Here is a 27,890-nt window from a genome sequence, read left to right as displayed (position 1 = left end):
AGCTAACAAAATTACATATGTATTTACCTTCTGATCCCACTTCTAGGAATCTATCCCAAAGATATGCTGGCAAAAATACAAAAAGACGTATGTACAAGGCTATTCATTGTAGTACTATATATGTAATACCAAGACTGGAATTAATCCAAATGTCCATCAGTAAGGAACTGGGTGAATAAAATATAGTATATACATCCAACATTATACAGCTGTAAAAAGGAATGAGAACAATTACCACATACTGATGTGGAATAATCCTCAGTACATATTAAGTGAAACAGCAAAACATAGAGCAGTTTTTATTGTAGCTCTAATTTTTGCATAAGGTAAAAGAGATATGAATATATATGTAAATGCTCACATATATCTTTTTACATTTTAAAAATGAATGACAGGATAAAATGTAATAAAATTTCTTTATATATGGAGACTAAAAAGCATGAATTCTATCAGCCTGAAAGTGGGAATGTTGTTATAAATATAATTTAGACTTTATAATTATGTATATTCTTTATACAATTTAGAAACATATTTAAATTAAAAATTCTAAAAACTGAAAATGAACTTAAACAAACATGCCTAATGGTTGGTGGAAAAACCACAAAGAAAATAGAATCCCTGTAAGTCATTAAAATACAGAATTCTGACTGCAAACCGAGTGGAATATATTTAAAGACAAAACAATAAAGAAATCTTAAACCACACACTACTATTCTATTGATATCTGGAATGTTGGTATTCTTGTTGTGAGAAAATTATATGAATATTATATAAATAAATAAATTTAAATAAGGATAAAACAATTTTAAAAAGTTTAAATAAGGATAAAAACAAATAAGTGATGATACTAAAGATTACAAAACAACACATTTTCAAAAGAAAAGATATAAAATCAAAGAAAGAAAATTCCTGTAATTTTATAAAATTATATAAAATTTATATAATTTTATAAAATTATAAATATCAGATGAAGCCATCTGATTTTCTTTTCTCTTCAAAAGATGTATATTTTGGGACTTTGCTGGCAGTCCAGTGCTTGAGACTCCACACTTCCAATGCAGGGGGCTCAGGTTTGATCCCTAGTCACAGAACAAGGATCCCCCACACCACGCATCAAACAAACAAAATGATGTGTATTTTCCAGCTATGTTTATGGATGAGACCTAGGAGAAATGGCAAGCTCCTATCAACAAGCACCCCAGCATCTGGGCTGTAGACTATAAATATCATATCCACTTAAAAAAAAAAAAGAGCTTCTCAGACAAATGTCAGATTGCAAAGTTGGGGCAGGAAATGTACAGGAGGAACCTTGGAACCTTTCTATGCCAGAAAGCAAGGACTAAAACTATCGGAGATATAATGACATCACATCCAAAGAACACAGGAACCAATCTGAAACAACTCTCACTGCTTGAGAATGGAACAATTTGATCATCAAATGAATGATGACAGCAACGGATTCAAATCCACATGTAATATATACTACATATGTAATGTATATACTGTATGAGTTAATGACAACATTTAAAACAAAAGAAAACAAATCAGCTTCCTAAATAGCAAAGTGAATACCTTACTCTTTCAGAAGAGCAGCAAAAATACTGGCTAAACAATGAAACTTGACCATTTCAAAAGTTCTGAAATTAACCGAAGGGAAAAAAAAAAAACCCCAAACTGAAAAGCATCTATTCAAGACAAGTTATTGAACCTCTGTCAGAAGAGTGGGGCTGTGGCACTTTAAGTTGGACCTGTTCCCCTCTTTCATTTCTCTTCAGCTAAAAAAGAAATTTTAGAACTAAAAATATAATAACCAAAAAACAAAACAAACCCCTCCATAGATAAGCTCTATAAGCAGAATGGGGAGAACAAGGAATCACTAAAATTAAAGAGCAATAGAAAACACCCAATTTAAACAACAAAGTGAAAAAAATGAAAAGAGCCTCATAAAGCTGTCCAACAATAACAAAGATTTAACAAAGTGTCTTCAGAGTCCCAAAAGAAGAGAAAGAACAGGGCAGTAAAAGTCCTAGAAGAAATCATGGCTGAAAACATTTCAAATTTGTCAAAAGACATAAGCCTACAGTTTTAAGAAGCTGAGAAAACTCCAAACAAGATAAACCCAAGGAAATCTGTACACAGACACACAGAGTCAAATTGCTGAAAATGAAAGACATTAAATCTTGAAAGCAGCAAGAGAAACAATACCTCTTCTAAGGGAAGTAACCAGAGACAGGGAAACTAATAATTTTATCACCAACAGACCTACACTAGAAAAATGGCTAAAGGAAATTCTATAAACAGAAGTGAAATGATAGTAGAAGGAATCTTGGAAAATCAAGAATGAATAAAGAAGAAAAAATAAAAATAATGGGAAACATCATTATGAAACATTTTCTTTCTTCTCTTGAATTTCTGAAACTATATTTGATAGCTGAAGCAAAAAAAAAAAATTGGGGGGGCCACACCACAAGGCATGTGGGATCTTGGTTCCCTGACCAGGGATGGAACCTGTAATGCCCTGCACTGGAAGTACAGCCTTAACCACTGGACAGCCAGGAAAGTTCCCCCAAATTTTAACAATATCTAATGTGGTTCTCAAAATATGTACAGAAATATTTAAGACAAGTTTTATTATAAAGAAGAGTAGGTAAAGAGATATAAAAAGCAGGTAAAATTTCTACACTTCACTCTAACAAAATGATAACATCAGCAGAATGGGATATGTTAGGTATACATAATACCTAGAGCAACCACTAAAAAAGCTACACAAAGAGATACACTCAAGAACAGTATAAGGGCTTCCTTGATGATCGATTGGTTAAGAATCTGCCTGCCAACTCAGGGGATACAGGTTCGATCTCTGCTCTAGGAAGATCCCACATGCCATGGGGCAACTAGGCCTGTGCGCCACAACTACTGACCCAGTGCTGTAGAGCCTGCAAGTGGCAATTTCTGAAGCCTGGGCGCCTGAAGGCTGTGCTATGCAACAAGAGAAGCCAGCCCAACGACAAGCCAGTGCACTGTAACTAGAGTGTAGCCCCTGTACTCCGCAAACAGAGAAGCCTGCACAGCAAAAAAGACTCAACCAAACAAAACCTTAAAAAAACAAAAGAACACATTTGTAGAGACAAATCAAAACAAAATTCTAAAAACACTTTCAAGTACCCCACAGGAAGATAGGAAAAGGAACAAAAAATGGAGAAAACAAATGAACAAAACCAACAGATGTTTAAATAAAAGGCACACATGAGCCTTAACATATCGACAATTACATTAACTGTAAATGGTCTAAACACACCAATTACAAGACTGAAAAAAATTTTAGTGACTGTATGGTTTTATAAGAAACTTACTTCAAATATAATGATTCACAGAGGCTGAAAGTAAAAGGATGAAAAGGATACACCATGGAAACGTTAATAAAAAAAGAGTATGACTAGGTAAAATCTATAGAGACAGAAAGCAGACATGATCTCCAGAGGCTGGATTAAGCAAGAAATAACTGCCAATGGTTTCTTGTGAGGAGTGATGAAAATGTTCTGGAATTCAATAGCAGTGCTTGTGAATATACTAAAAACCACTGAATTGTGTATTTTCAAATGGTAAATTTTGTAGTATGTGAATTGTATCTCAAAAAAAAGTACTTCAATAAAGTTGTTAATTAAAAAGCAAACAAACAATATGACTGATAAATGAGCCAAAACTACGATGCCACGGTACCAAAGAGGATATAGGGATGGCAAGTAAGAACCTGTTCAGCACCACTAACCACTAGGGGACTGCAAAGTAAGACCAAGATGATCTGTTAATTTATCAGCACGACTTAAGTAAAAATAGTGACAATACCAAAGGGCTGTGAGGATGTGAAGAAATCAGATCTCATACACTGCTGGAAAGAATGTGTATGGTACAGCCACACTGGAAAGCAGTGGTGCTCCTGGGCATTTATCCCAGAAAAACGAAATCTTATGTATATGATTATTCATAGCAGCTTTATTCATAAAAGCCAAAAGCTGGAAGCAACCAAAATGAACTGCAACAGATGAATGAATGGTTAACCAAACGGCAGTATATCCACGGAATACTACCAAGCAATAAAAGAGAACAGATTCCTGATATATTCAAGAATTTGGATGGATCTCAGGGGCATTATTTTGAGTGAAAAAAAGCCCATCTCAGAAAGTCACATACTGTGTGGTTCTACTTATGTAACATTCAGGAAATGACACAATTATAGAAATGAAGAAATGATTAATGGTTACCTTGGGTTAGGGAATGCTGGGGAAGAGGAGTCAGTGTAACTGTGAAGAAGCAGTACAAAGGAGCTCTGTGTGGCGATGGAATAGTTCTGTATTTTGACTGAAGTGGCAGTTACAGGAATTTACACAAATCATAGAGAAATACATACATTTGATACATATACCAATTTCCCAGCTTTCATACTGCACTATACTTAAATGAGATGTAACTTATAGTAGAAGCTGGGTGATGGGTACATGAAAACTGTCAGAATCTTTGCAAGCTCCTATGAATTGATAATGACTTCAAAATAAATTTACTTTTTTTTTAAACGAAGTCTGCTCATAAAAGTTATTTACTTTTTCAGCAAACAGGCTGAGCAGCCCTGGTGCCAGGTACAAAGAAAGATAACTCATATCTTCAAAGAGCTTCCCATTTAGTGGTAAAAAGATAAGCCTGACAATGTAACACAGGTGAGTAATGGAATTCTGCACTCCGAAAAACAGATTCCGCTCAGCAAAACCGATACCTGCATCAGTCTGCTGCTCCCCGTTCATTTCCACAGCACATGGGTAAGCTCCTCCCCACACACAGGACAGGCCTTATGGTTATGCTACAATCTGAAGATTACTTCCAATTCTCAAGCATCTGTTCAATGGGCATCGAAGGGTCCAAGTGAAAGTGCTGAAAAATCAAAAAGAACACATTAGCAGGCTGCAGTCCAGTGTTTACTCATTCATAAGACATAACACTCTCGTGGGTTGAAACGGCAGATAAGAACAAACTGGCAGCATAGATATAATTAAGAGACAAAAATTGACACCTTTTCTAATTTTGAAGGTGTGTGTGTGTGTGTGTGTGTGTGTGTGTGTGTGTACACAGAGAGAGCAAGCTATTAAGATCTGGATATCTAAAAATCACAACAAATAAATATATATATATATATATGAATCACTACCTAAAAATCACAACAAATAAATATATATATATATATATGAATCACTACCCCTTCAACTTAGATTATAATACTGAGCAGGACTATCCATGAAAACTCCAATTCTTAATGAAGTTCTGGGGAGTGGGGGAGGAGTTTAGCTTTCAAAGCTCTCTTTTAGTAAGATTCAGGATACAATGTATTATTTCATCTAGTTTCCCATCTCATTTACCTAGAAGATTATGCAGAACCAAAAAGTATGAACCATATTTATCTACAATTACACTTACAAAGAAAGCGCAATTCTTCCAAAATAAGCTCTGGAATCATTTATTCTTAAAAAAAAAAAGTTTTATTGGGCTATAACTCACATGCCAAAATGTTCCATTTTAAGTATACAATTCAATAATCTTTAGTAAATTTACAGAGTTGTGTAACCATCACTATAATCCAATTTTAGAATATTTCTATCCCTCTGGAAAAGAACTTCCTTCCCACCTGCAGTTAATCCCCATTCCATCCCCAGCCTCAGGCAACCACTAATCAACTTTCTGTCTCTAGAGATTTTGCCACTTCTGGACATGTCACAGCAATGGAATCATACAGTATGTGGTTTCTTGTATCTCGCTTCTTTCACTCAGCATGTTTTTGAGGCCCATCCATGCTGCACATGGATGAATCTATTTATTCCTGCTTTACTTACATGCAAAACAATCTCAGATACTGCCTTTACATATGCCTAATAGAGTAGAAAGAGGAAAGAAGTTGCTGCCGGAAGGCACAATGTGAACAGACCACAAGGACAACAATGCAGAAAACCATAACAGTGGGACAGGAACTCAACAGCTACAGCTGGCCAGGTGATACCTACAAGAGCAAATACCTCTGCATCTGTCAACAAGATTCTGAATCTGTCTTCAATCCCCAGGAATGGATTCACATAAACGCCTTTTAAACAGATTCTAGCTCCAGCTCCACCCACGACAAATATGCTATCTTATACAGACTACATTATGTCCATTTTAAAAATATTTAAAATGAGCATAACATCCTTTTCAGATTTTAAAACTAAATTTCTTACTGAGCAGAGAGAAAATATTAATAACTGTTAATACTATGGATATCCCATTTGAGGTAACTGCCAGTTATCCAAAATCCTTTCATACAACTTAAGCACTGAAACTCACACTTTCACAGATAGGAACAACTGAGTATAAACTTGGTAGTGAGATTTAAAGCCTCAGAACAAGCTTTCTTCTCTCAGCTTCCTTTTCTACTCCAAGTCCAAAACATTTAAACTATACCATTCCACCTATAAGTCATTCACTCCCCATATTTATGGAACACCAGTTCATTACCATCTACTATTCCAGGGGGTAAAGGTAAAGTAACCAAGAGAGACTTAGTTTCTGCATTCATGATGCTTATTTTCAATAGGAGGAAGAAAATTTAAGCTAGCAATTTAAAACAATTATTTAAAGTGCTAAGAAGGAAAAGCAGTGAGTGCTAAAATAGAACATAATGGCAGACCCAACCAAAACTAAGAGGACACTGACACGGCCCCTGGCTGGAGGCGGCGGGGGGCGGGGGGCAGTGAGGGGGATATTTAGGGTGATACTAAAGGTTGGGCGTGGAAGAATTGATGCTTTCAAACTGTGGTGCGGGAGAAGACTCTTGAGAGTCCACTGGACAGGAAAGAGGTCAAACCAGTCAATTCTAAACGAAACCAACATTTCCTGAATATTCACTGTAAGGACTGATGGTGAAGTTCCAATACTTGTGGTGCCCTGATGTGAAGAAAGACTCATTGCAAAAGATTAAGAGCAGGAGGAGAAGGGGGTGACAGAGGATGAGATGGCTGGATGGCATCACCGACTCAATGGACATGAGTTCAAGCAAATTCCAGGAGATACTGAAGGACAGGGAACCCTGGTGTGCTGCAGTCCATGGGATTGCAGAGAGTCAGACACGACTGAACGACTGAACAACAAAGGGGAAACTGCAGCGAGTCAGAAAGGACAGAAAAGAAAGTGCAGTCCAGGCACAGGGGGCAGCACACACAAAGGCTCTAAGGTAGGGAGGAACTGAGAGGAGGCCGTGCGGCGGAAGCATCAGAGCCAACCAGGTAAGTGGCACACAAGCAAACTGGACAGGAAGAGAAAAAAGAGCACACTGAGGATTTACCATGTGTGGGTACTATCCAAAGCACTTAAACATACTAAGCCATTTAATACTCTCAACACCTGGACAAGGTAACCATAACCACCAAGAGGAATCAAGCACAGAACAAGCAGTACCTGCCAGTGTCCTACAGCTAGTAAGAAGGAAAACCAGGTTTCAAACCTAGCAAAGCATCCATATCCTATTTCCTCAAGCACTATATTATATACTACCTCTCAATGAGAAGCAACCAAGGGCTTCTTTAATTAAGCAATGTGTGTGTCCTCAGTCACTTCAGTTGCGCCCGACTCTTTGCGATTCTATGGAGGTAGCCTGCCAGGTTCCTCTGTCCATGGAATTCTCCATGGAGTGCATTGCCGTGCCCTCCTCCAGGGGATCTTCCAGACCCAGGGATCCAACTGAACTCAGGTCTTCTGCATTGCAGGCAGATTCTTACCAGTTGAGCCACAAGAGAAGCCCAAGAATACTGGAGTCGGTAGCCTATTCCTTCTCCAGTGGATCTTTCCGACTCAGAAATCGGACTGGGGTCTCCTGCCTTACAGGTAGATTCTTTACCAGATGAGCTATCAGGGAAGCCCTTTTTAGGCGGAGAAAGGATCAAATCTGTTTCAAAAAAGGTCACTCCGAGAAAAAAAAAAAATCACTCTGGACCCAAAAAGAGAAACCATAAAGGAGACAAAAACATAAAAGTATCAAATTTCTACATGGCAAAAGACACCATAAACAAAATTCAAAGATGAGAGAGTAGTTCTGAAGTTCTCATTACAAGAAAAAATTTTTTTCTATGTTTGGTGACAGATGTAACTAGATTTACTGCAGTAATCATTCACAATGTATACAAATATCAAATCATTATGCTATGTGTCTGAAACTAATATAATGTTATGTCAATTAATATTCAATAAAAACAAAAGAACAGTTGAGATAGGTGAAAATATTAGCAACATGTAAGATAATGGATTAATTTCCTATAATTCAACAAGAAAAAAATGGGCATATATTAATAAGTAATTAATTCACATTAAAAATCAGAGTGAAAACTTACAAAAATATGTCCAATCTCCTTAGTATTATTATCTGTAACAATGAAAAACCAGAAACAGCCTATAAAACCATCAAATGTGAATGAGATAGCTACACATATTATGAAATACCTACACTAGGAAATACTCTGTATCCATTAGAAGAATATAGGTAGATTTATAAAAGCTTATGGGAATGACATCTTTACACCCAGTGGAAAAAAAGCAAGTGAAGGATAATTTATATTAACTTTTAAAAATCTTGTGTCCATTGTTTACTTGGCTATGTGACTTTCAACAAATGCCTTATTTGTGCCAATGATATCACTTATAAAAGTGGGGATTAATAGTATTGTACCTACCTCACCAGCTGATAAGTGGGATAAACCATGAAGAAGTAAATGCTGAGTTAATGTTATGCAGTTGACAGTTTTAAGTTCCTACAGCAATAATTTAGTGGTCATCTCAACATATAGTCTTGAAACTTCATCATGGGTCTGATACAACAAAATTTTCTGTTGGTTTACAAGGCTTTGCAGATAGTACCCACTGCTTGCACTCATCAACTCTTGAAATACACTGCCATATTTTGTGCAGTGAGCCACACAGTGCAATAATTATTATAAATAAATCTTCAGAGCCAAAAAGATATGAGTTGGGGGAAATGCAAGTCTTACGCAGGTGAAACTAAGAATACAAAATTTAAAAAATTGAGTTATAATTAACATACAATATTAGCTAAGTTTCAGGTGTAGTGATTCAATTTTTTTTATACAATATGAAACGATCATTACAATAAGACCAGTTACCATCTGTCACCATGCAAAGCTGTGAAAAAGGATTGAGACTTTTTCAATCTTACATCACTTAGATTTTTAACCAATAAACAGTCAGTTCAGTCTTAATAGGATCAAGAGAAATAAAGGGATGAAGCCTTTTGCTATAGAACATCTGGCAGATCCTTTTCTTTATTGCTAGTCTGCTGTCTTTTCATGCAGTGAGGGGAAAAAAAAAACAGTAAAATATCCAGGAGCTTGAAAAATGTAAAAATGTAATTTACTTTTCATTTATTTCCTTTTATTTATTTCCTATTCACGTTAAATTATTTTATTGCCTTTATTTTATTACCAATTTTAGTATTAGAATTCCTCTTGTGGTGACCAGAATACATTAAGAGCTATTTATGTAAATAAGCTCCCACTAACTTATCTGGATCTTGCTCATCTTATTTAAAATTATTTCAGTGAACTAAACAGGAGCCTATTATAGGAGATTCTAATAAAAGAGACCGAAGCCAAAGTATAGCTATTCTAAAATATGAAACACCTCTAAGAAATATAAATAACAATTTAAAAAGCAAAATTAATTGTACAAAACAAGCTCTGAAGTCAAACATACACAGGCACACAAAGGAAACAACAAAACCCAGGCAGGACAAAACTGAATTTAACTATTTCGTTTTTAATGATACATCACTCTCACGCATTAGAAAAGGAAATGGCAACCCACTCCAGTGTTCTTGCCTGGAGAATCCCAGGGACAGGGGAGCCTGGTGGGCTTCCGTCTATGGGGTCCCACAGAGTCAGACATGACTGAAGCAACTTAGCAGCAGCAGCATCAGTGTAAAATAAAATCACCACGGGATACTTTTTTTTTTTTTTTGATACTTACTTTTTAACAGGTCTTTTAAAAGATCTAAAAGTCATCTGAACAACAAAACAGCTACATGATGTTTCCCCTTCCCTTTATACTACTCGGCTCCATAATAATGCACTTGATTTTCAAGGCTAAGATTAAACATCGAGTAAGAATATTTATTGCAGAGAAAAGTTACAATAATGCCAGAGAGATTTCTATAGCTTAAGTCCTCAGCCAAATGATTTAACATGCTAAACTTTTAAAGCACTTTGGAAGGACAAAATTCAGTGTGACTATAAAGATATAACCTATTATGTCTGGTGGCTGCAATAAAATGTTTTAATTCAGTAAATGTTTACCAGTTACAAAGAAAATTCCCAATGAAATGTTTGAATTTGCACTCCTCTCCCTCAACTCAACAAATGGAAGGTCAGTAATAATTTTAAGTATGCTGTAAATATGGTAAATGCAAACAATTCAGCAAATCAGATATTCCACTGGGAGCAGATTTGCAAAGTTAAGCTTGCTCCCGACAGTGGGTGCTAGTGGTGCAGTCACTGTATTTTTGTCCCCCAACACGTGTAGATTTCAGTCGGTCTTTCACTCCCCATAATGGTTAATCTTCACTCCCTGACCTTGTGCACATCCTACTTGACAGGCTATGTAAATTAAATCTTACATCTGTCAAATGTCAATGTAACTTGATTATCAGGAGTAGAAAATTTCTATTGTTTCATTAAGTTGTTTGTTATTGTTTTTCACCCACTGCTACATGTTGAACTAGGAACATAAAAGTAAGTCTGTTAAGTTGACAAACCTTAGCCACTCAGATCATCTAAATTAAATTTGACACTAACTTAACTTTTCATGACTATGTAAACACAACACAGGGCATATCTACCTTAGTTGAACAAATAAGTACTTATTAATTTACAAAAACAGTAAAAGCTTTCAACAAAAACCACAACTCAGGAATATCCTAAGGTTCTGTGGAAGTCTGGATGGGAGAAAGTTTGGAGGAAAATAAATACACGTATACGTATGGCTGAGTCTCTTTGCTGTCCCCCTGAAACTATCACCACAACACTGCTAATCTACTATACTTCAACACAAAATAAAAAGTTAGTAAAAAGAGAAAAGAATACCCTGAAGAATACCATTTTTTTTAAAGGTGCTCAACATCACATCATTAAGGAAATGGATAACAAAACCACAGTGAGCTCTCACAGCTTACCTATTGGAACGGCTATCATCAAAAAGAAAAAAATAACAAGTGTTGGCAAAGAGGTGGAGGACAGGAAACTGCTCCGCATTACTGGTGGGAATATACACTGGGGCAGGCATGGTGTGGGCAGGAATCCCTTAGGAGAAAAAAAGGCACCCTCAGAGTCAACAAGAGCCTGAAATGCCATACTTGGGAGCAATCTCAAAAATCACAGAAGGATTGCTCTTTGTTTCCAAGACAAACCATTCAATATCACAGTAATCTAAGCCTATGCCCCAACCACTAATGCTGAAGAAGCTGAAGTTGAATGCTTCTATGAAGACCTACAAGACTTTCTAGAACTAACACCAAAAAAGGTGTCCTTTTCAACATAGGAGGCTGGAAAGCAAAAGTAGGAAATCAAGAGACACCTGGAATAACAGGCAAGTTTGGTCTTAGGAGCACAGAACAAAGCAGGGCAAAGGCTAACAGAGTTTTGCCAAGAGAACGCACTGGTCATAACAAACACTCTCTTCCAACCACACAAAGATACGACTCTACACATGTACATCACCAGATAGTCAATACCAAAATCAGATTGATCATATTCTTTGCAGCCAAAGATGCAGAAGCTCTATATAGTCAGCAAAAATAAGACTGGGAGCTGACTACGGCTGAGATCATGAACTCCTTATTGCTAAATTCAGACTTATATTGAAGAAAATTGGGAAAACCACTAGACCATTCAGGTATGACTTAAATCAAATCCCTTATGATTATACAACGGAAGTGACAAATAGATTCAAGGGATTAGATCTGATAGAGTGCATGAAGAACTGTGGATGGAGGTTCATAACACTGTACAGGAGGCAGTGATCAAAACCATCCCCAAGAAGAAATGCAAAAAGGAAAACTGGTTGTCTGAGGAGGCCTTACAAACAGGTGAGAAAAGGAGAGAAGCAACAGGCAAAGGAAAAAAAGAAAGATATACCCATCTGAATGCAGAATTCCAAAGAGCAAGGAGAGATAAGAAAGCCTTCCTAAGTAAACGATGCAAAGAAATAGAGGGAAAAAATAGGATGGGAAAAACTAGAGATTTCTTTTAAAAAAATCAGAGATATCAAGGAAACATTTCATGCAAAGATAGGCACAATAAAGGACAGAGATGGTATGGACCTAAAGCAGAAGTAAAAGATACTAAGAAGAGGTGGCAAGAATACACAGAAGTACTATACTAGAAAGATCTTAATGACCCAGATAATCATGATGGTGTGATCACTCACCTAGACCCAGAGATCCTGGAGTGAGAGGTCAAGTGGGCCTTAGGAAGCATTACTACAAACAAAGCTAGTGGAGGTGATGGAATTCCAGCTGAGTTATTTCAAATCCTAAAAGATGATGCTGTGAAAGTGCACTCAATATGCCAGCAAATTTGGAAAACTCAGCAGTGGCCACAGGACTGGAAAAGGTCCATTTTCATTTCCATCCCAAAGAAAGGCAATGCCAAAGAATGTTCAGACTACCGCACAACTGCACTCATCTCACATGCTAGCAAAGTAATGCTCAAAATTCTTCAATCTAGGCTTCAACAGTACATGAACCAAGAACTTCCAGATGTTCAAGCTGGATTTAGAAAAGGCTGAGGAACCAGAGATCAAATTGCCAACATCCACTGGGTCACAGAAAAAGCAAGATAATTCCGGAAAAACATCTATTTCTGCTTCACTGACTATACTAAATCCGTTGACTGTATGGATCACAACAAACTATGGAAAATTCTGAAAGAGAATGGGAATACCAGACCACCTTACCTGCCTCCTGAGAAACCTGTATGCAGGTCAAGAAGCAACAGTTAGAACAGGACATGAAAGAACTGACTGGTTCCAAATTGGGAAAAGGAGTATGTCAAGTCTGTATATTGTCACACTTATTATTTAACTTACACACAAAGCACATCATGCGAAATGCCAAGCTGGAAGCACAAGCTGGAATCAGGATTGCCAGGAGAAATACCAATAACCTCAGATATGCAGATGACACCACCCTTATGGCAGAAAGCAGAGAACTAAAGAGCCTCTTGATGAAAGTGAAAGAAAGTGAAAAAGTTGGCTTAAAGCTCAACATTCAAACAATGAAGATCATGGCATCTGGTCCCATCACTTCATGACAAGTAGACAGGGAAACAACAGAAACAATGACAGATTTTATTTTCTTGGGCTCCAAAATCACTGCAGACAGTGACTGCAACCGTGAAATTAAAAGATGCTTGCTCTGAGGAAGAAAAGCTATGGCCAATCTAGACAGCATATTAAAAAGTAGAGACATCAGTTTGCCAACAAAGGTCTGTCTAGTCAAATCTATGGTTTTTCCAGTAATCAAGTATGGATGTGAGAGTTTGACCATAAAGAAGGCTGAGTGCCGAAAAACTGATGTTTTTGAACTGTGGTATTGGGAAGATTCTTGAGAGTCCCTTGGACAGCAAGGAGATCCAACCAGTCAATCCTCAAGGACATCAGTCCTGAATATTCATTGGAAGGACTGATGCTAAAGCTGAAACTCCAATACTTTGTCTGATGCGAAGAACTGACTCATTGGAAAAGACCCTGATGCTTTGAAAGATTGGAGGCAGAAGAAGGGGATGACGGAGGATGAGATGGTTGGATGGCATCACTGATTCAATGGACCTAAGTTTGAGCAAGCTTCCAGGAGATGGTGACGGACAGGGAAGCCTGGCTTGCTGCAGTCCATGGGGTCACAAAGAGCTGGATACGACTTACCAACAAGGCACAGTATGAAAACAATATGTAGTTTCCAGAAAAACTGAAAAACAGAACTACCACATGATCCAGGAATTCCAGTTCTGGTATGTGAAGTGAAAAAAAATGAAAACACTAACTCAAAAAGATATCTTAACACCCCCACATTCATTGCACCGTTATTTACAATAGCTAAGATATGGAAGCAACCTAAGTGTCTATGGAGAGATGAAGAAGATATAGTATATACATATGAACTTATACAATTAAATCATTTTTGCAATATATATTTTGCACTGTATATGTATATATACAAAAATTACAGTTTTATATACCTTGGCTTAATACAATGTTATATCAATTATATCTCAATCTTTTAAGAAGTCAAACTACCAGGTAATATTTTAAAAGGGTTATTTTGGTCTAACAATGAGAAAATTTTAAGTAAAATATGGCATAAGCATACAATCTATTACTACCTGACCATTAAAACTGTGTTAGAGAAAAGTTTTCCTTCCCAATTAAAATACCAATAAGGTATTTTATTCACCTTGATGAGCTAATTTTTAAATGCATCTAGAAGAGGAAATGTACAATCCAGCTACATTTTTGTAGAAGATGATACATGACGAAGCTAGTTCCTTCTACCAAAATATTTATATAGTGCGGTATTAGTGCAAGAAAAGACAAATACGTCAATAAAATAGACCAAGGTTGAGAAACAGATCCATTTATATGAGAGAATAGTTTGTGATACAATGGCATCAACTGTGAAACGATGAACAAAATAATAAAGAAAAAGCTATTCATTTTGGGAAGAAAAAAATTAGACCCTTACTTCACGCTGCAACAAAAATAAATCCCAGGTGAATTAAAAGAGCAAAACATGAAAATTAAGACTCCAAACAAATTAAAAGCGAAACACAAGAGAATATGGTTATGTAGACTTCCTTAATCAAGGAAGCTATAAAATGGATACTTGAGTACATAAACATTTAAAACTTCTGATTAGCAAAAAGATGCCATAAAACACTTCCAAAGCCAAACTATAGACTAGAAGGAAATAGTATCAGCTCTATGAATAATAGACAAAAAATTAATAGCCATAATTATAGAAAATACCTATAAATCAATAAAGATAAAAGAACAACCCTTACAGGGGTAAAATAGATACAAACAGGAGATTTATAAAAGACATGCAAATGCTAAGCTAAGTCGCTTCAGTCGTGTCCGACTCTGTGTGACCCCATAGATGGCAGCCCACCAGGCTCCCCAGTCCCTGGGATTTTCCAGGCAAGAACACTGGAGTGGGTTGCCATTTCCTTTTCCAGTGCATGAAAGAGAAGTCAGTCGTGTCCGACCCTCAGCGACGCCATGGACTGCAGCCTACCAGGCTCCTCCATCCACGGGATTTTCCAGGCAAGAGTACTGGAGTGGGGTGCCATTGCCTTCTCCATGCAAATGACTTATAAGCATATAAAATGTTTAACAGCTAAAATGAAGCATTTTTCACTCACAGATGGGCAAAGATATGAATGCTGCTATCACCAGTTACAGAGCACAAATGGATATGACTCTTTTAAAGAATTTTATTCCATCAAAGAATTTAACTTGCATAACTTCTTTCGCTTAGCTTCTGAGCAATTCAATTTCCAATATCTATTTCAGAAAACTATCCCTCCCCCCAAAAAAGGCAGCATTAACAATTTCAAAGAAAGAGATTAAACTATTCTCACTTTTACGGCATAAACACAGAAAACACCCCCATGGGTACAAAGTGTAAAACCCTAATTGCATGCTTCAACAATGTCTGTAACTAAGGAAAAATTGGAAACCTCAGTATCAATCAGTAAATTAGGGCACATCTGTAAGATGAGAGTTAAAAAGAACGAGCTAGTTTAATGGGTACAGACTTTATGTTAGGAGTGATGAAAAGGTTTTGGGTGTAGATAGCAATTTTTGTGTGTGTGCACATTTATAAAACATAAACATATTCAAAACTACATATTTCTATAATATATATATTTCTTTATATATCTACAGATACCTTTAAAATGATCTGGAAGATCACATCCAAATCACTACCAGTGGTTACTTCTAGGAAAGTGAGATTCAGGAACAGGATAAAAGGAAATTTGTGCTTTATCTGCATTGAATAAATTTTTTAAGAATGTATTCATATGTGTACTTCTACGACTTTAATTTTTATTTTAAGAAAAAAATGCATTTACTCATATGAAAAGTTATTTATTCTTTCAACAAATGTTTACCAGAAACCTACTCTGTGTGAAAGTGAAAGTGAAGTCGCTCAGTCGTGTCCGACTCTTTGCGACCCCGTGGACTGTAGCCCACCAGGCTCCTCTGTCCATGGGATTCTCCAGGCAAGAATACTGGAGTGGGTTGCCATTTCCTTCTCCAGGGGAATCTTCCCAACCGAGGGATCGAACCCGGGTCTCCCGAATTGCAAGCAGACGGTTTAACCTCTGAGCTACCAGGGAATATTAGGGATCTTTCAGTGAAGAACACCGCCAAAATCTCTGCCCTAATGAGGCGTATGTTTTAGTGGGAAGGAGAAAAAGTACACTATTTTTTCTAAACATGGTAAGTGACAGAGCTGCGCAGGGGAGACCCATAAGGCCAAAAGTTACACAGGGTGGAGGAGGGGCATCACTGAAAAGGTAACAATGGACAAAGACCTGGAGGACAACGGAAGGAAAGAGTCTGACAGGCAGAGCAAAAACCCAGAACAAAGACCTTAGAACAAGGGCATGTGAGCTGTGTTCCAAGACTAGCAAGGAAGCCAGGATAGTAGAGGCCACAAAAGCAAACCAGAGAAGAAGAAAAGCAAGAGAGCCGTCTACTCCACACTGACTGCCACACTCCCAGTCTCCTTTGTGACTGTCTCTCACCTGTTCCCTAGGGAACCATATTTACCACAACCCTACTCCTCTGGGGTGGGGGTGGAGGAACATACAGGTAATGCTGCTGGGAATGTAAAGTGGTGAAATCCCTTCGGAAAACTGTCGGGCAGGTTTTTTTTTTTTTTTAAACTTTATTTTACTTTACAATACTGTATTGGTTTTGCCGTACATCAACATGAATCCGCCACAGGTGTACACGTGTTCCCAATCCTGAAGCCCCCTCCCACCTCCCTCCCCATACCATCTCTCTGGGTCATCCCAGTGCACCAGCCCCAAGCATCCTGTATCCTGCATCGAACCTAGACTGGTGATTCATTTCTTATATGATATTATACATGTTTCAATGCCATTCTCCCAAATCAGCCCACTCTCTCCCTCTCCCACAGAGTCCAAAAGACAGCTGGATACATCTGTGTCTCTTTTGCTGTCTCGCATACAGGGTTATCGTTACCATCTTTCTAAATTCCATATATATGTGTTAGCATACTGTACTGGTGTTTTCTTTCTGGCTTACTTCACTCTGTATAATCAGCTCCAGTATCATCCACCTCATTAGAACTGATTCAAATGTATTCTTTTTAATGGCTGAGTAATACTCCATTATGTATATATACCACAGCTTTCTTATCCATTCCTCTGCTGGTGGACATCTAGGTTTTGAAAATGTTAAATACAGATTTACCATGAGACCTAGCAATTCCACTCCTTGATATATACTCAAGAGGACTGAAAACATATGTCTACACTAAAACTTGTAGATGAATGTACACAGCAGCATTCTTCATAATGCCAAAAGGTGGAAACAAGCCAGATGTCCACCAGTTCATTAATGGATGAATAAAATGTGAGCTATCTAACACAATGGAATATTATCTGGCCATAAAAAGGAACAAATATTTATATGCAATGTACTGAATAAGCAAACCCATAATCCCATGGATGGTGCATGGGGTTGCAGAGTCAGACACAACTGAGTACCTTTCACTTTCACACGACTCAGTTGGTAAAGAATCTGCCTGCAATGTGGGAGACTCGGGTTCGATTCCTGGGTGAAGAAGACCCCCTGGAGAAGGGATGGCAACCCACTCCAGTATTCTTGCCTGGAGAATTCCATGGGCAAAGGAGCCTGGCAGGCTACATCCATGGGGTCGCAGAGTTGGACAAGACTGAGACACTTTCACTTCTATAGATCAGCAGTAGAGGTACAACGGACTGCCATGGAATTGCTTTCTCAATTAATCAATAAATATTTACTGAGTGCATACCATCTGCCACATATTGTTTTAGGTAAATAAACAGAGGGGGGAACCCTGCCCTCATGAATCTCCCAGTCCAGAGTGGGGAGAGAGAAAAACAAAGGGTATAGTATACTGAACAAAATGTTAGGAGGAAAATGAAGCAAGAAAGGACAGAGAGTATTACTTTCAAAAAGGTGACTAAGATCTTAGTTATGAGGTGACATGAGCCTACACCTGAGCAAAGGGAGGAAGTGGATACCTGGGGAACAACATTCCAGGCAGGAAAAAGATAAGTGCAAAGACCCTCAGTGAGACCTTGTGCAAGACACCTAAGGCCAATGCTGCTGCAGCGCAATGATCAAGGCTGGGATGCTAGCAGACGAGTTTAGAAAGGTACCAGGGAGCCAGATTACATATACACTTGTAGACTGATGTGAAGGTTTTAGTTTGGGGCAAGTCACTGGAAGAGTTTGAGTAGAGAGACAGAGTTTGACCTTTAAAAAAAGAAAAAAAAGGTTATTCTGCAGCTACGTTGAGTGAAGTGAAGTCACTCAGTTGTGTCCGACTCTTTGCGACCCCATGGACTGGAGCCTGCCAGGCTCCTCCATCCGTGGGATTTTCCAGGCAAGAATACTGGAGTGGAGTGCCATTTCCTTCTCCAGGGGATCTTCCCAACCCAGGGATCGAACCTGGGTCTCCCACACTGCAGGCAGACTCTTTACTGTCTCAGCCACCAGGAAAGCTATGTTGAGAAGAGACTGTCAAAGGACAAGACCAGAAGCAGGAAGACCACTGTAAAGGATGCTGGAATAATTCAGGTGAGAGGTGCTGGTGGTTAACTGCAGGTAAGGAGCAGCAAGAACACTGAGAAGAGTGAAAGACTGGATGTGGGGTATGAGAGAAAGAGCATTATCCAGGCTGCCACCTAAGTCTTTGGTCTAAGCAGTGATGTGCTTGGTCGCTCAGTTATGTTTGACTGTGCTACCCCATTGACAGTAGCCCGCCAGGCTCCTCTGTCCATGAGGATTCTCCAGGCAAGAATACTGGGGTGCATTGCCAAGCCCTTCTCCAGGGGATCTTCCAGACCCAGGAATTGAACTGGGGTCTCCTGAATTGCAGGCAATTCTTTACCAGCTTAACTACCAGGGAAGCCACTAGAAAGGATGAAATTGCTACTTGGAGAAAAAACAGCCTAAAGGAAGAGTGGTTTGAGGGAGAAAAATCCAGAGGGTTTTAATACAAATAGGGCAAAATGATTGCTTTCTTCATTATTAAAGGTTCACTCTTTTGTTTAGGGAATTTTTTTTCAATTAACAAAAGGATAATTATTACTATTAAAGTGTTTCCAATTTATAAGCTATTTTCTTTATGAATTGTAACTTCATCTGAGCAAAATAACAACTCATTATAACAGCTAGATAGATGGGTTCAATCCTTATTTTATACCTTGGGAACCTTCTTGTCACCTTCAATCCCACTCTTACAATTCACCTTTCTTTCTAGGTTTACTAATCATCCATGAAGGCACCTCCTCATACCCATTCAGTAATTTATGCTGTCCTGTTATCTTATTTTAAAATCTCAATTTCAAAAAATAAAATAAAATCTCAATTTCAATACCCACAAATTTTCCATTCAGTTCAGTTCAGTCGCTCAGTCATGTCCAATTCTTTGCGACCCCATGAATCGCAGCATGCCAGGCCTCCCTGTCCATCACCATCTCCCGGAGTTCACTCAAACTCACGTCCATTAAGTCAGTGATGCCATCCAGCCATCTCATCCTCTGTCGTCCCCTTCTCCTGCCCCCAATCCCTCCCAGCGTTAGGGTCTTTTCCAATGAGTCAACTCTTCGCATGAGGTGGCCAAAGTATTGGAGTTTCAGCTTTAGCATCAATCCTTCCAATGAACACCCAGGACTGATCGCCTTTAGAATGGACTGGTTGCATCTCCTTGCAGTCCAAGGGATTCTCAAGAGTCTTCTCCAACACCACAGTTCAAAAGCACCAATTCTTCAGCACTCAGCTTTCTTCACAGTCCAACTCTCACATCCATACATGACCACAGGGAAAACCATAGCCTTGACTAGACGGACCTTTGTTGGCAAAGTAATGTCTCTGCTTTTGAATACGCTATCTAGGTTGGTCATAACTTTCCTTCCAAGGAGTAAGCATCTTTTAATTTCATGGCTGCAGTCACCACCTGCAGCGATTTTGGAGCCCCCCAAAATAAAGTCTGACACTATTTCCACTGTTTCCCCACTTATTTCCCATGAAGTGATGGGACCAGATACCATGATCTTCGTTTTCTGAATGTTGAGCTTTAAGCCAACTTTTTCACTCTCCTCTTTCACTTTCATCAACAAGCTTTTTAGTTCCTCTTCACCTTCTGCCATAAGGGTGGTGTCATCTGCATATCTGAGGTTATTGATATTTTCCATTAAAGGCACTTAAAATGTCAATTTTTCTAAGCCTTGCTTAAAGCACATCTTTCAAAAATTTCAGAGATAAATAATTTTTAAAAACTGAATCATACTATAAAGAGGTTGAAAATTTCACGCCAACCAATTTATAAATCCCTGGTTCATAGATGTAAGTATGGACACTCTGCAGTCCTGCTTCCTCAGCAACTGCTAATTACTGCCAGGATACTGAGCACCTACACAACTCCAGATACTAAGAATACTAAATCAAGGCTTTGAAACTATCTTTCATTGTACCAAAATATGACAGAAGCATTTAAAAATCATTTATTTATCCTTATATTATCTGGTAAGCTGCAGAAACAGCATATCTTCTAGAGCTCAAATATTATCACATTTTTCATTGATTACAGACTTTAATACGGGAGCCAGTAGCATAAGCACAAGTTAAAATAGTCAATATGTCTTTACTCTGATTAAATAAAGAGGTACTTGATTCACCAACACAAACTGTCAAAATGTACCACTTGCAATCATTTTATTAAAGGATTACAGGAAGAGACTATGTCTGGCTACAAAAAGCCTGGAAACTATTCTATCATTTCATGGTTGCTGTTTCTCAGCCTTCTCATGTCAAGTGACAGATCAGAAACTTCATTTCAACTCAACAAATGCCTGTTGGCCATCTATCTTTTAAAAAAAAAAAAAAAGGAAAGAAGTAATATTTGAGTACCTACTACGTGTGTGCCCAACACTTATTTGGTATGTTATACGGTAAATGAAACACTGCCCAACATTACATGGAAAACATGTTAACTATTTTAAAACTATATCTTATTTAATCCTAACCAACTATCTTCTTATCACATACATGATAACCTCATTTTACAGATCAGGAGACTGAGGTTCAGAGAAATTAAATAATCTGTCAATTTATATAGCTAGGAAACATCAGGAGCAGCATCTGAACCCTGGCCTGATTTCCTAAGCTTGAAATCCCCTGGTTTTCCCAGCTTTTCCTGGAGCTCAGGATGACTGTGATCCGTCTATCTCCTGCACCACAAAGCGATGCCCCTAAATGATTTACCTCTCGTCCTTCTGTTTACTCATGTATTTAACTTCAGGATTCTTCACTGTTCTACTAGAATTGTAAGTAACCAGGCATCTGGATGGTACCTAGATAGGTGCTGCCATCAATGAATTTCTCTCAAAATGTTACTCTACTAGGTCCTTAACCAGGTAAATTCATATGAAAGAATAAAAGCCTGAAAACTCTGAATTAATGAACACGTGAAAAAAGAAATACAATTTTCTTCTTTTTTAAAAACAATTGTATTTTATGTATTTATTTTTGGCTGCACTGAGTCTTCATTGCTGCACAGCCTCTCTAGCTGCAGCAAGCGAGGGCTACTCTTTGTTGAGGTGCATGAGCTTCTCACTGTGGTGGCGTCTCTTGCTGCAGAGCACAGGCTCTAGGGCGTGAGGGCTTCAGCAGTTGCAGCATGTGGGCTCAGCAATTGCAGTGCACAGACTTAGATGTTGTGGTGCACAATCTGTGATCTTCCCAGATCAGGGATCGATCCAATGTCTCCTGCATCGGCAGGGAGATTGTTTACCACTGAGCCCCGAGGGAAGTCATAATTTTCTTATTCTTTAAATGAACTTCCAAAGAAGAGGATTTATGAGGCTTTTGCTTAAAGTGTTAAGATTGAGATTTTTTCTCAAGTAGGTTTAAATTCCCAGTTTACTCCTTTATATACCTAGAAACTAGCACTGTACAAAGGTAAGCCCAGTCCAATTCAACTCTCCAATTCTGCAAGGGTCACTACTAGTACAGCCTAATGTCTTTCCCTCCAACTCTTCCACCATGCCCTCACACCCACATTTGGTCACAGAATGGATTATGCTCAGTCAGTCTCATCCCATCCACCCTGTCAGATAATCATTCTGTTCTGAGTCTTCCTTGTGACCATGTGACCCAGTCCTGGCTCGAAAAGAAGTAAGAAAAAGTTTACTGGGGAGCTTCTGGAAACTATATTCTCATTCCTAATAAGAGAGGCAAGATAGTTTCAAAATGATGAATCGAATCGCCAGTCTATGTCTGATGCAGGATACAGCATGCTTGGGGCTGGTGCATGGGGATGACCCAGAGAGATGTTATGGGGAGGGAGGTGGGAGGGGGGTTCATGTTTGGAAACACATGTAAAAATTAAAGATTTAAAAAAAAAAAAAGATAGTTTCAAAATGTGTAGTCTTTAATATTAGCCACTGTTCGCCTTGCTCTGGGAACAGGCACAGCTAGGGTTAGCAAACACATCCCAACACAGTGTGTGCAGACTATGTACTCTTTCACAGCCCCTGCAGTGCCCCATACACTAGAATGTAAACGCCACAGGAACACGCATTGCTTCACTCAGTTAGTTCCCAGTGGTCATGTGCGGTTGTGAGAGCTAGACCACAAAGAAGGCAGAACACCAAAGAATTGATGCCTTCGAACTGTGGTGCTGGAGAAGACTCGTCAAAGTCCCTTGGACAGCAAGGAGATCAAACCAGTCAACCTTAAGGGAGATCAACCCTGAATATTCACTGGAAGGACTGATGCTAAAGCTGAAACTCCAATATTTTGGCCACCTGATGTGAACAGATGACTCATTTGAAAAGACCCTGATGCTGGGAAAGACTGAGGGCAGAAGAAGAGGGTGTCAGAGGATGAGATGGCTGAACAGCATCATTGATGCAATGAACTTGGGCAAACTCCAGGAGATGGTGAGGGACAGGCAGGCCTGGCAAGCTGCAGTCTATGGGGTCACAAAGAGTCAGACTTGACTGGGCAACTCAACGACAATGACGACAAATGTCTAGTACATGCCAGGCTCTGTCCTGGGCACCAGGATAAACAATGAACAAATCAGAAATTAAAATTCCTGTTCCTAAGACACAGTTGGTACTCAATTAATATTTGTCGAATTAATGAACTACAAAGTCAAATGATTAATTACTGAAATAACACCTTGGTAGAATAAAATGATTTTTTTCTTTTTAGAATACCTTCTTAAACTGTAAAATATTAAGTTTACTGAAACTATTATTTAGTCAGTTCAGTTCAGTTGCTCAGTCATGTCCAACTCTTTGCAACCCCATGGACTGCAGCATGCCAGGCTTCCCTGTCCATCACCAACTCCCAGAGCCTACTCAAACTCGGGTCCATTGAGTCGGTGATGCCATCCAACCATCTCATCCTCTGTCGTCCCCTTCTCCCGCCTTCAATCTTTTCCAGCATCAGGGTATTTTCAAATGAGTCGGTTCTTCGCATCAGGTGGCCACAGTATTGGGAGTTTCAGCTTCAGCATCAGTCCTTCCAATGAATATTCAGGATTGATCTCCTTTACGACTGACTGGTTGGATCTCCTTGCAGTCCAAGGGATTGTCAAGAGTCTTCTCCAACACCACAGTTCAAAAGCATCAATTCTTCGGCGCTCCCCTTTCTTCACAGTCCAACTCTCACATCCATACATGACCACAGGGAAAACCATAGCCTTGACTAGACGGACCTTTGTTGGCAAAGTAATGTCTCTGCTTTTGAATATGCTATCTAGGTTGGTCATAACTTTCCTTCCAAGGAGTAAGCGTCTTTTAATTTCATGGCTGCAGTCACCATCTGCAGTGATTTTGGAGCCCAGAAAAGTAAAGTCTGACACTGTTTCCACTGTTTCCCCATCTATTTCCCATGAAGTGATGGGCCCAGATGCCATGATCTTTGTTTTCTGAATGTTGAGCTTTAAGCCAACTTTTTCACTCTCCTCTTTCATCAACAGGCTTTTTAGTTCTTCTTCACTTTCTGTCATGAGGGTAGTGTCATCTGCATATTTGAGGTTATTGATATTTCTCCCGGCAATCTTGATTCCAGCTGGTGCTTCTTCCAGCCCAGTGTTTCTCATGATGTACTCTGCATAGAAGTTAAATAAGCAGGGTGACAATATACAGCCTTGACGTACTCCTTTTCCAACTTGGAACCAGTCTGTTGTTCCATGTCCAGTTCGAACTGTTGCTTCCTGACCTGCATATAGGTTTCTCAGGAGGCAGGTCAGGTGGTCTGATATTCCCATCTCTTTCAGAATTTTCCACAGTTTATTGTGATCCACACAGTCAAAGGCTTTGGCATAGTCAATAAAGTAGAAACAGATGTTTTTCTGGACCTCTCTTGCTTTTTCCATGATCCAAGTATACCCAAATATGTTCTACCCAAAGTTTGGCCCAACAAATATCTTGAAAAAGGTCACTGGGTAAAAACAATCAGTTCAGTTCAGTTCAGTCACTCAGTCGTGTCTGACTCTTTGCGACCCCATGAATCGCAGCATGCGAGGCCTCCCTGTCCATCACCATCTCCCAGAGTTCACTCAGACTCAGGTTCATCAAGTCCGTGATGCCATCCAGCCATCTCATCCTCTGTTGTCCCCTTCTCCTCCTGCCCCAATCCCTCCCAGCATCAGAGTCTTTTCCAATGAGTCAACTCTTCTCATGAGGTGGCCAAAGTACTGGAGCTTCAGCTTTAGCATCATTCCTTCCAAAGAAATCCCAGGGTTGATCACCTTCAGAATGGACTGGTTGGATCTCCTTGCAGTCCAAGGGACTCTCAAGAGTCTTCTCCAACACCACAGTTCAAAAGCATCAATTCTTTGGCGCTCAGCCTTCTTCATTCTTCACAGTCCAACTCTCACATCCATACATGACCACAGGGAAAACCATTGCCTTGACTAGACGGACTTTAATCGGCAAAGTAATGTCTCTGCTTTTGAATATACTATCTAGGTTGGTCATAACTTTCCTTCCAAGGAGTAAGCATCTTTTAATTTCATGGCTGCAGTCACTATCTGCAGTGATTTTGGAGCCCCCCAAAAATAAAGTCTGACACTGTTTCCACTGTTTCCCCTGTTTCCCCATCTATTTCCCATGAAGTGATGGGACCAGATGCCATGATCTTCGTTTTCTGAATGCTGAGCTTTAAGCCAACTTTTTCACTCTCCTCTTTCACTCTCATCAGGAGGCTTTTTAGCTCCTCTTCACTTTCTGTCATAAGGGTGGTATCAACTGCATATCTGAGGTTATTGATATTTCTCCTGGCAATCTTGATTCCAGCTTGTGTTTCTTCCAGCCCAGCGTTTCTCATGATGTACTCTGCATAGAAGTTAAATAAGCAGAGTGACAATATACAGCCTTGACGTACTCCTTTTCCTATTTGGAACCAGTCTGTTGTTCCATGTCCAGTTCGAACTGTTGCTTCCTGACCTGCATACAGATTTCTCAAGAGGCAGGTCAGGTGGTCTGGTATTCCCATCTCTTTCAGAATTTTCCACAGTTTATTGTGATCCACACAGTCAAAGGCTTTGGCATAGTCAATCGTTATTCTGGAACTCTCTTGCTTTTTCTATAATTCAGCGGATGTTGGCAATTTGATCTCTGGTTCCTCTGCCTTTTGTAAAACCAGCTTGAACATCAGGGAGTTCACGGTTCACGTATTGCTGAAGCCTGGCTTCGAGAATTTTGAGCATTACTTTACTAGCATGTGAGATGAGTGCAATTATGCGGTAGTTTGAGCATTCTTTGGCATTGCCTTTCTTTGGAATTGGAATGAAAACTGACCTTTTCCAGTCCTGTAGCCACTGCTGAGTTTTCCAAATTTGCTGGCATATTGAGTGCAGCACTTTCACAGCATCATCTTTCAGGATTTGAAACAGCTCAACTGGAATTCCATCACCTCCACTAGCTTTGTTCGTAGTGATGCTTTCTAAGGCCCACTTGACTTTACTTTCCAAGATGTCTGGCTCTAGATTAGTGATCACACCATCATGATTATCTGGGTCGTGAATATCTTTTTTGTACAGTTCTTCCGTGTATTCTTGCCACCTCTTCTTAATTTCTTCTGCTTCTGTTAGGTCCATACCATTTCTGTCCTTTATCGAGCCCATCTTTGCATGAAATGTTCCCTTGGTATCTCTAATTTTCTTGAAGAGATCTCTAGTCTTCCCCATTCTGTTGTTTTCCTCTATTTCTTTGCATTGTAAAAACAACAGTGGTGCCCAAAAAAGAATTCTTTTACTTTGTGCCTTTGTCTCCATTAGTTGGGCAAATGCTTCTCTGAATAGTGAACAACAAAATTCACATGGTAGTGAAATGATGGACCAGACTAACTATAAAAATGACACCCAGCTTAAATTCACCACTTACTAGATCAGTTTCCTTATCTGTTAAATAGGCAATATATATATGGTATATCATTTACACTTACAGAAGGTACCTAATAAATCCTGTCCATTATAGAACATCAGAAATACGTTTCCATACAACCCTCATGTTTCCATACAACCATGTCTTTCCAGCTAAGGAAGTTATAGGGGTCATAAATTATAGAGATTATTGAACCTACACTACAACTTTCAAAAGCTCAGGAAGTTTCACAAAATATTTTCATTGGTTAATTTAGGCCTGTAAAAAAAAAATCAAGGTATATGAATAATCAACACCATATGAAAACTAACTAGATAATTCTGATAAGAAAGTATGTGGCCTCAAAAGCCAGACTAAGGGGCTGACAGATGCAGGACCTGCTTGCTGTGTGGCTTGGGCAAGATACAGAATCAATTTATGCCTCAGTAGGCTCTTCTGTAATTTGGAGATGTTAACAACAGTAGCTAGCCCATAAAGCTATTAATACTTTGATTATTCAATCAATTAATGCATGTAAGAGTTTACAGTACAGTTAGTCCTCAAAGAATATTAGCTATTATTGTTTAACAAGCTATTATTGCTTCTTTTACTAGAAGGAAGATACTCTTGGTTTCTAAAATGATTCCCAGACCACATGTAGTTGAAACTCTTTTTCTTATTACATATACTCCAAACTCCTCCTAGCAAAGTTATACAGTACATGTTTTTTAAAATTATATTTGTTTGTTAATTCTTTAATGGACTGGAATGACACTGAGTTAGAGAACAGTCAAAAGGCTAGAAAAGAATCCGTGATAAACAGCCATCACCAAACACCGTAGACTCAGTAGGAAAGCACACAAACAAAGCCTCTGCCTTAAGGGAATGAGGAGGCTTCTGCCTCTCCCCAAGGCCTTCGAGAAGAGAACCAAGGGCAAGTTACAGTGATTGATGTCTTCAGACCTCTGGGAGTCTGCCTTTGTCCAATCATTCAGCAAACTTGAACTCCTACTCTTTCTCCTCAAAGCATTCAACAGAGGGCACCGTTATAAGACAGGATGCTTTGGGAAGTTTCCCGCTTTATTTTGTAACATTAAGCACACAGGTGTTTGTAAAAGCTTTACATCAAACCCT

At 38.9% G+C, this 27,890-nt stretch overlaps 1 protein-coding gene across 5 annotated transcripts in view; it reads right to left on the bottom strand.

Moving 5' to 3' along the window:
• Positions 1-27,890, bottom strand: part of SFMBT1 (Scm-like with four mbt domains 1) — a 114,483-nt gene that overhangs the window by 43,916 nt on the left and 42,677 nt on the right. For all 5 annotated transcript variants that reach the window (XM_018038235.1, XM_018038234.1, XM_013973623.2 and 2 more), the window contains exon 2: positions 4,769-4,923. In XM_018038235.1, coding sequence (XP_017893724.1) covers positions 4,769-4,796 — 28 coding nt within the window. In that variant the 5' untranslated portion in view covers positions 4,797-4,923. The remainder of the gene's footprint in view (positions 1-4,768; positions 4,924-27,890) is intronic.

Source organism: Capra hircus, chromosome 22, assembly GCF_001704415.2.
Source record: "Capra hircus breed San Clemente chromosome 22, ASM170441v1, whole genome shotgun sequence".
In the NCBI taxonomy this organism is placed as follows: domain Eukaryota; kingdom Metazoa; phylum Chordata; class Mammalia; order Artiodactyla; family Bovidae; genus Capra; species Capra hircus.
Note: the sequence above shows the minus strand (reverse complement) of the source record. Positions and strands in the feature narration are given on the sequence as shown.